General features: G+C 49.4%; 1 protein-coding gene across 1 annotated transcript in view; it reads right to left on the reverse strand.

The window, feature by feature from the left end:
* Positions 1-6,900: 6,900 nt before the first annotated feature.
* The window catches only part of zgc:63863 (uncharacterized protein LOC393372 homolog), a 20,360-nt gene continuing 16,773 nt past the window's right edge, over positions 6,901-10,487 (reverse strand). Inside the window, exon 8 of the mRNA XM_062529640.1 lies at positions 6,901-7,970. Coding sequence (XP_062385624.1) covers positions 7,712-7,970 — 259 coding nt within the window. The 3' untranslated portion in view covers positions 6,901-7,711. The remainder of the gene's footprint in view (positions 7,971-10,487) is intronic.

Consider the following 10,487-nt stretch of genomic DNA (forward strand, 5'->3'; position numbering starts at 1 on the left):
CAGATAGAGGCCATTACAGTCAAAGCTAATGAAACTCTGCTGATTAGCAATCTTCGATGCCACTGCACCATATGCCAGTCTTGTCAGGGCTGCCTGACTCGCAGACGCCAAGCAGCAGCACACTTGAATATCCATTCACACATGAACACAGCCAGAGGTAATGCAAACACACACACACACACACACACACACACACACACACACCAACTACAGCACAAACACACACGCACACACTTAATCAAATCTGAGCACAGCTATCATTAGAACACATAAGCATGCACATAAACAATGAAACAGCCATACACACACACACACACACACACACACACACCTACACCTGAATACCGCAAGGGATAACACACACACACACACACACACGAATACTGCAAGGGATAACACACACACACACACACACACACACACACACAGTGAAGGCCACAACCATCCCCTCCAGCTCTTAATGTACTTACAAAAACACCACCACAGCATTTGTGTGTCTCCTGTTTGGGAACACAGCGCGCGCAGGCCAGTGACTCACACACACTCCCCCACTGCCCCCTCTCCCCCTCCTGAGTCCTGGGTGACCGTTTACAGTTTGGCCACAATCTAGTTCAGTGGCACTCACCCCCTTCTGTTTGACAGCTGCTGGTCACTGGCCCCCTTTTAGTTCATTCTCTCTATCCTCCTCTCTCTCTCTCCTCTCACTCCTCTCTTTCTCTCTTATTCTGTCTTTCCTTCTTCCTCTTCACCCACCTCTCTCTCCCCTCTTTACCTCCCCTCTCTTTCTCTCTTATTCTGTCATTCCTTTTTTCTCTTCACCCACCTCTCTCTCCCTCCCTCTCTCTCTCCCTCCAGCCATGAGGTAGCTCTCCTGACAGACTGAGTGTGACAGGTCCCTGGCTGCCCTTCTCTCTCACCTCTCTCACAAGGCTGCTGCCACGTCTCAGAGAAATGTACAGTGGGTGAGCCTCACTCCACAGCGCACACACACATATACACACACACACACACGAACAGACACGGAGGACCTGTTTGGCATAAACATACCCTCTATTTCACACAAACACACTCACACAGGCACGTGCACTCCCTCACACACACACACACACACACACACAGCTATCACACCGCAAAAAAAATGTGAGAAGTGGCCCCTGTAGAGCTCAGTAAACCCGGACCAGATGGCAACACATGTTGGGGCTCTCTCCCCCTCACCCCACACACACACACACACACACACACACCCCGCGGCCATGTGGCACCGGCCGGCCCTTTGCCGCCGACATGCGCATCACCACCTGTTCGTGACCCCAGGTGACCCCTTTCTGGCTGAACGTGACAACGCGACACCAGACCCTGAACCACCGCCACCAACACCACCACCACCACCCCCATCCTTCACCCGGCAGCCATGCCTCCTTCCTCCTCCTCCTTCCTCCCCCTCCCCCTCCCGCCGTCCGGTCCTCGGTCTGCGGGTCTCAGCTTCGGGGCCTGCGCTCCTGCCCGCGGGCTCCTGCTCCGCATGCCAATGAGCTGGAAGAGGACGGCGACTCCGGGCCGCGGGCAACGCTGTGCCCGATCTCCCTCTTTATTGAGTGGCTGGCGATGCGCTGGAGAGGAGAAGGGTTCGGGCGCAGGGGCGATCATGATGAGCACTGATTATTAGGCAATTACAACCACTTTAGCAGGCATCGGCACTGGCACAGACTACACATGTGTGTATGTGTGTGTGTGTGTGCATGTAGGTGTGTGTGTGGGGCACATAATCTCATTATCAGGGATGTCTCGTTAATGGACTTCATTCCGTGTGTGTGTGTGTGTGTGCGTGTGTGTGTGTGGAGCTTATTTCCCCACTCTCTTTTGCATCGCAGACCTATCGAACGTTTGGAATATTATCCTCCCAAACACGGCGGTAATATATATATATATATATATATAGTCCAGCATTGAGCGTGGGGATGTTCATTTCAGAACCACCATCTAAGAACGTCTGCTCATTTCCTCGACGTCGTGATCAGATGGGCTCCGATTTTGCAGCAGTCAGCGTCTCCCTATCCCCCCACCCCTACCCCCACCCCCACCCGTTTCTTTTTTCCCTTCTCCCCTCTGTGTCTGCTGATACTTCTGACAAGATTGTTATTATTGTCATTACGGAAGACTTGCCTAGCAGGCATTTTCGTCCCAGAGTACATTATATGGATTGGCTGAAGGAACAAATTACTACACAGATGGAGGGGTGCCTCGGTGTCACTCATAATAACGCCGCGCGCTGTCACGAGAACTCAAGTCTCCTCTCTCGCGCTCGCGCTCGCGCCGCTCCGTCCTCCACTGACTTGAATGACTCAGCACTTACGGGAGAGTGACACCATATCATTACATCCAGCAGGCGATTCCGCTAAACAACGAACCCGCAAGAAACCTGCTGGAGTGGCAGAGCTGATGAAGTCGTTGGAGAGCGTTTTCTACATTTCTAAACACCGCGGAGAAGAAAAATTATCGAAAAAACGCACGTGGCCATATCTGATTAACAGGACATATCCCATTTCTTGGTCAAATAGCTCCGTTGTTTTTTGTGCCCGTCTGATGCTCCGGGGCACTGTGTAGTCTCCATTTTCTGTGGAGGCGGTTTTTGTTTTTGCGGGACATGGTGACTGGGAACGCATGGCTGATCACGTCAAACCGGCGGCGACGTGCCAGGCAGCGAACGTGCGATGCATTCGGAATGGGAGAGCGCTGCGCCAGTTCGCGTCGCGGTTCCGTGTCAGTGGCTGTGTGTTGCCGGTTTATGGCCTTCGCTGTATGTCACTCATACATAAATGCATGCGACAATGAATGCCAGACATTTCAAGAGCACTTGCCCCGAGGTCTGAGCGAGGCATTCCGTACCACTCCATCTGCGAGGCCTTCGGTGCATCGGTGCGGCAAGTCAGTGTGCCTTAACGCACTCAGCTCGAACCCGTACATGTGTATCGCGCACGCTCGCGTATTCACCGAAACAAACGTTGGCGTAAAACAAAAAACGAGAGAAGAATCAATCTGCATGTCCACGACGACACCATCGCAAGGAAACACAAGACAAACGACAAGGTCATCCTCCCCCCCCCTCCTTTTTTCCCTTCCCGTAAGTAAAATCTCTTCATCTTCTTCTTTTTTTTCAAACTTCAACCTCTCTTTCTCCTTTCTCCGCGTCGAGGCGGCTGCCGAGGCTGCAGTCCGGCGTGGTGCAGTTGGGGCCTGGCCCGGTGACAGTCGGCTCGGAAAGCTCATTACAGAGTTTAAGGAGCTCAGGGGCCTAATTAAAGCCAGCTCATTTCCTACCTGCGCGAGGAAACACTCGGCCGTCATTTTTCATTATTAATACTTTAACACTCGCTGACCGACAGCCGGGGCCCGAGACGCGGGACTTCGTCGGTCCCATCAATTAACCCGGCCAAGGCTTAAAGCCAGCGGAGGCTCCGGGGCCCCGAGAGGGCTCCCCCGGACGTGGGGGCGGATCTTCCGACGCATGAATATTAATACTCACCTTTTGTCATCCGGGGAGGGAGGGGATGCGCGTGCGGACACGTCGAGGGGGCACCTGGCAGATCCCCTACGCCCCGTGCGGAGGTGGGGTAAGGGGGGGGCCTCGTGGCTCCGGAGGGGAAGGGGGGGGGGGGGGGGGGGGTGTCTTTGGCCTCCCTCCGCACGGCGACCTTTTACCCTTCCCCTTAGTCTCTCTCGTCTTCCCTCTAATTCCACTCCTCCACACATCTCCATCTCTCTCTTTCGCTCGCTCGCTCTCTCTCTCTCTGTCTGTCTCTACTTTCTGGGCTTGCGTCTCCCACAGGAAACATCTGCGGAGAGATCTCGGACAAAAACCCCCTTCGGCGCAGTTTGTGCCCGGCAGCGTGCCACATTGCCGGGGCCAATTAACTGCCCTTCTGTAGAGGGCTGCCATTCAAAGGGGAATTCATCCCTCCCCCACACACACACACACACACACACACAAACACACAAACACACACACGCCACTTGTATCGTGAGGAGCGTTTCTTCCATTCCTCCGTTCCGAGTTTTGACTTGCCGTAAACATTCGGAATACGGAATGAGGAGGCTGCTGGAGGCTGCGGCTGACGCCACGGTCCACTGGTGTCCCAGGATGGGCTCGCTCGGCGTCTCCGGTCGGACAAGACGAGGAGTTGGAGGAGTGCAGGTGGGGGGGGCGGGGGATTGGGTCGGAGCCGTATTTCATTTATTTATTTCTGCTAGAACAGAGAGGCCACGCTGTCGCAACACTTTAAGCGTGACACTATGCATAAAACATGACATCTCTCCTCCCCTGGACGCCTCGGCCCGGCTCTCGCCGCTCTCGTCGCTCTCGCCGCCCTCGCCACCTCTGCCCGCTCCACGGGTGCAGCCTGCTGCGGCGGGCCAACGCCATCGCTTGGCATCCGCTCCTCCCCTGTGGCACTCACACTCTGTGCCCCTCTTTTAGTGAAGATCAAAATCCAGTGTGTGTGTGTGTGTGTGTGTGTGTGAGAGAGAGAGACAGTATGTAATGAGGAATGAGCAAGGAGCAGGGCTCAGGAGTGCTTTCACGGTTTAGTGTGTGTGTGTGTGTGTGTGTGTGTGTGTGTGTGTGTGGTGGAGGGGGACAGACCTTACGGAGCATCTGCCAACCTCACTGTTGCCCTCCCCCCTCCCTGCCCCATCCCCAGTTCCCTCGAACTTCCTTAATACCCATGAGCCACTTCTGCTGTCGCCCGCCTGGGCCCAGGAGTCCTTGACTAAAACGGTTGTAATTTCCTTGGGAAAAGGGAGAGCGGCACCCTCACCTCAGCCCCCCTGGATTAACGACAGATGTGGAGTATCTCTCTGGGATGACTGTCCCCTCCTCCCCTCCCCACACACCCACACACACACACACACACACACACACACACACACATACCTGGGTTCGTCCCCAAACACTCTCCCTCTGGGAAGCACTCCAACATGGCCTAAATCATTCATCGGCACACACAACAGCTTGTTACAAAGACAAACACACACACACACACACACACACACACACACACACACAGCATGCCGTGGGTCCTTCAAGGTGACGTCTAGCAGCTCAAGGAGGACAGAAAAAGGCACAAAGACCAGACTTTTTGGTCTCCCCCAAGCGTTGTTTTTTTTTTATTTCGCTGCATGTCTTGTCACAAATTGTGCCCACATGAAAATAGTCAAAAATTACATCCTCTATGCATCAAAAATACTGTGACATTTCATTCTAAAAAATTGATGTGTACAACTGACATTCTCCGAGACCTCACTCAAGTGCTGGCATTCTACAAGGCATCTGGCATAAGCTGCTTCAAGGCTAAACCCTATCGCAATAAGCTATAAATAAAATAAATAACACGTTTTAAACAGCATGGTATGGCAACGTCAAACTTTACAGTACACCGTAATGAGTGCAGTTACAAGGACTGAGTACCGACGCGGTGTTTTAACCCAAAAAGCAGTCATGATTTCCTCTGCGGCTTTGATGCGAGGCAAAGGCATCAGGCGCAAGGGAGAGGTAGCGCAAGCGGCGTTCACGTTTTTCGAAGCGGAGCAGGTGGTGACATTTCAACCTGTTACTTTGCAAAGCCTTTTTCCCCGGCAAACATAGCTTCTGCCAGGGATCCATTAAAAGTTGAAGTTCTCCTCGGCAGAAAAAGTGCTCGAGCTGTTCAAAAAAAAGAGAGAGAGAGAGGGTGGGGGAAAAAAAAGACAGTTGCTCGCACAATTGCCTTCAGACAGCGGCCTCGGAGGTAAACAGTTGGACAGCCGATCAGCCTCAAAGCCCCGCACGAGGAGAGAGCGAAGAGACACTGATCAAAAGAGCAGCGCTTTTCCGCGCTAAACGGTTCCAACTGGAGCTGCATCCGTCGCAGGTGCCAGCGAGACCTTCACTCGTCAGCTTGGCCAGAGAGCCAGGATCCTATCTGTCAAGTCCCCATCTCCACTCCTCTGACTCCTCTGCCAGCCATGTGTTTGAAAGGCCAACAGCCTCTCATAATTACCGTTCAGTATCATTTCACAGAGTCCTTCTCCATGGTCGCCTGTTTTCCCATCATAAATGATTAAGTTGAGCTGAGTACAACCTTAAGCTGCATGTCGAAGCGTGTTCCTCACAAGATATAGTGTTTCTACAGGGTTTATAATGTGATGGGCTTCTATTAAATTAATCTATTTAGGCGTCCCCTTCAAATAAATGGCACTATATTTTACTGGTAAACCATCTTGACATTTTTGTTTATATTACTATGCCTTATTTATTCTAATCATATAGACAATTGGAGATGGTGCAATTGTACGTTAAAAATGCAATTAAAATCGTGTACAAACAGCCCTGATACATGCTGTGCAGCACTATTCCTATTTTGAAAAGCTCTCGATGTCTTAATTTGTCAGCGAATAAAAAACCCATCTTTGGTGTTTGGCCCAAAATCCTGCCAACAGCCTTGGGCGCAAATTAATTTCACATTAAATTAAGATGGCCTGCGCTTTCCTGACATAGCTCGAGGTAACAAGGAAAAGCTAAGAGGAGAGAACCGAGTTGGGGGAGGCATGAGCGAGTGTGTGTCTGTGTGTGTGTGTGTGTGTGTGTGTGTGTGTGTGAGAGAGAGAGTGAGTGAGTGTGTTTGGTGTTTTTTATTCTACTGGCAGTGGTGATTACGCAGCGAATTGCACATTGGCACAGTGTGGCTCGACTAACAGCTGCTCATCAGCAATCGCACTCAAGGCACTGGATCACACGGCGGCCGGGCGGCTCGTTCAATTATCCTGGCTGACGCCCGCGCTCGACTTTAAGACCCCGGTCGCCGTGTGGGGAGACCTTGCCTGCGGAGGGTCAGTCAGTCAACGCGTCTGAGGAGTTCTGGACGGTTCTTCTTCTGTATCTTCTCAGCACGTAAGACATTCTAGTTAAAAAACTTCAGCTTTACAGAAGCATCAGGTTTTCCAAAGTAGTTCAAGTGAGCAAAGACTGAACATGTAAAATACACAGATGGAAATGCATGGATGGAGTCATCAAAGGCCAAAAATGGATTTTCCCCTCCGAAGAAGCATATTCTTTACAGTTCTTTACTTTTGCTAGAACACACACAAGGTGCTCTTGCCAGGCAGTCACCTGGCAATCATTCAATTTGTGTTTTTTATCTCTCTCTCTCTCACACACACACACTGTCCTCTCTCTCTTGACGGTGTAAAAGCTGAAGAATAGAAAACACTATTATGAAATTATGCCTATTTCAGTCATTCACACAGCACAGAGCTATGAATGTGCATGAATCAGCTTCTCGGGCAGTTCAGCCCTCTAAGACAAAATGCTGATGGTCCACCATCGGGCAAACTGTGCTTCATTAGCAAAAAACTCAGACTTCAGACCCTTCACTCCTGATACAAATGAGAGGGGGCTGGAAATCTAGGCTTTAAAAACCGCTTCGGAAATAAATGAGTCAGTGTTTTGAGTCACGGGGAAATTACCCAGAGGTCACTTATGGCAGGATGTTGCAGAGGACTAGTACGGAAGGTTTGGCACACCAAATCAGGGGGTTTGGTTTGGGATACTGGGGATTGTAGTGATTTTGTATTTGTTTGTTTGTTTGTTTGTTTCTCTAGAAGAGCTGGAGGAGGAGGTACTGGGGATTGTAGTGATTTTGTATTTGTTTGTTTGTTTGTTTGTTTGTTTGTTTCTCTAGAAGAGCTGGAGGAGGAGGTCGGGTCCCCACTCGAAGGCCGTCTGGGCCACCGCCAACGCCGCGGCTCCCAGGGTGGCGGAGATGCCCCACACGGCCATCTTGACCAGCTGGTTGGCGGAGGCGGGCGTCGCTGCCGCGGCAGTGTCGTCAGTCAGGGCCAGCTGACCGTGGGTCAGGCGCTGGCGTCGCAGGACGGAGTCGGGCCGCTGCTGGAGGGTGGTCTGCTGGAAGTCCTGGAAGGTGCTGATGGCGATACTGGAGAAGGGAGAGAACAGGAGGGGATCATTACACAGGGTCAGGGGTGGAGGAAGGTATGTCAGGGAAGCATGTTCAGTTGGCTACCTGAAGAAAAATAGTGTCCAGTATAAATGGAGTTAATAGTTGGTATGCTCACATTCTGTTTTATATTTCACACCATGGCTTCATAAAAATATTGTACTGAATTTAGAAATCACTTAATTTGATTGATGCATAGTCACAGGAGAAGGTACTGTATGAGTTTGAGTTTGAGTTTTCAGCGCTGAGGTACTCAATTAATCTGAAACTGCCTGAAAGAAAAATACTCCTTCTACTCACAAAAACAACAACTGTTGTATTCTTAATACTAAGGTTAGTGTGTTAATTGTTAAAATTAAAACTGTACACCACTAGTACACCACTTGCATTGTACACTCTTAAAAAAATGTGTTGAAAACAACACAATGTTGTTTTAAACACATCTTATATCCAGGTAGGGTCAACACAGTTTGTGTTGTTTCCAACCACGTTGCTTGTATCATTCATTTCAAGAGTGTACACCATATGTGTTGAAAATAACACAACTTGTGTTAAAAACAAAGCTTATGTTGTTTTCAACGTATCTCGTTGTTCCTATCGTACTGTATGTTCAGATAGGGTCAACACATTCATCTTAAGAGTGTGTGACTGTGTGTGTGTGTGTTGCGGCTCTGGAACTTTGATTTTCATTTCATTTTAACGGCTTGCGGGAGATGTGCCAGGTGTGTCTCTGGAGCCCCGGTACACTGGCAAGTCATCTAGAGTTTTGCTGCGGAGCCTAATTTGGATTCGTGAGGTAAGCGCTTCCCCACCAAAATAGACGGTGAAAAGATCTGTAAATAGTCACATTGACATCATACCAGCAACGTTACACAACGGACACCTTTTACTGAGGTTTCAAGGACTGGGCTATACATCACAGACAAAAAATAGAAATATTACATAAATATTCAACCAGTTTAGAATTCGCATGTTACATTTGTGAGATTACATGTCGTCACAGGAGAATTATGTACATGATGCATAGTATAAATTATGTATGTGATGTCAATGCAAGCATTAGGTGAAGGGCAAGGGGTTTCTATAGAACTCCCGCTTCCTCTCTCTGAGTCACAACCGGTACAACCGGTCAACTTTCTGTTTTTCACATTTCAGCTTTCTGTTTTTCCCATTTCTCCTCAGCGTCGTCTGATACCCTACCTCTTGGGCCATTATCAAAGGCACATTCAGATAGAGCTGGCAGGAGCAGCAGCAGCACAGCAGTAACACTGATACGCGAACAAGCCGCAACAGTTTGGCAACGCAGTAATCACACTCACACGCTATGCAAGTGGTATGAAATGGAGAGAGAGAGAGAGAAAGAGAGAGATGGAAGGAGGAAGAGAGAAAGAGGAAGACTGTGCAGTACTAGCTGCACGCTACACAACTGTGACAGAAAGAGGATTGACCACCTCCTATAAATGCAACTCGACATACTGCAATAAGCCACATTCCTATTCACAAGTGTGCATGTACACACAAACACACACACACACTACTTACATCATTTACAATATATTGCTGTGCCAACAAATCATATTTCAATTGAATTGAATTGAGTCGAACTGAATTGAACTGAACTGAGAGAGAGAGAAAATATGCAAGTTAAAAGAGAATATGAAGAAGAGAGAGAGGGGAAAATGAGAATCTGAACTATGCAGTGTGGTTTTGAGCAGACATGAGCCACAGAAGCACAGATAAAGGGAGGAAGAGAGAGAAAGAGAGAGAGAAAGAGAGAGAGATGGAGAGGCGGGAGGCATGAGATACTAATGGAGAGATCTGAATCTCTCTCTCTCTCTCTGTGTAAACAGGCAGTGAGTCACAGCTCAAATTCAGCATCTTCCGTAATTATGTATATTATGGCAATAAGAATATGAGGCAAAGGGCAGGGGTTTCCTACAGAGCACTCAACTGGTGCAGCTACTCAACTGTCTGGTTTTCATGGTCCAGACCACTCATCAGCAATACAGGGCTGGCAGCAGCACGCCACACAGCAGTAACACTGATGGGGTGTTCACAACATGCAAACAAGCTGCAACAGTTTGGCAACGTAGTCGACACACACACGCCATGCAAGTGGTGTGAAATGAAAGAGAGAGAGCAAGAGAGAGAGCAAGAGAGAGAGAGAGAATCTGCAAGTTAAAGTAGCTACCTGAAGACAAAGTGAATAAGAGAATGTGGGAAAAAGAGAGAAATGAGAATCTGAACTATGCAGTGTGGTGTTGAGCACACATGAGCCACAGAATTACAGATAAAGGGAATTCAGAAGGAGAGCAAGAGAGAGAGAGAAAGAAAGAGAGAGGGAGAGACAGAGATGGGAAGAACAAGAGAGAGAGAGAGAGAGATGCAGATCTCTCCATTAGTATGAGTAGACAGGCAGTGAGTCACAGCCCAAATTCAGCATCTTCCGTAAGATAGCGGGATGATGTAACTGGTTAAAGAACAGGGCCAAGTTGA

The sequence above is a fragment of the Sardina pilchardus genome, chromosome 24 (genome assembly GCF_963854185.1).
Source record: "Sardina pilchardus chromosome 24, fSarPil1.1, whole genome shotgun sequence".
Taxonomy (NCBI): domain Eukaryota; kingdom Metazoa; phylum Chordata; class Actinopteri; order Clupeiformes; family Clupeidae; genus Sardina; species Sardina pilchardus.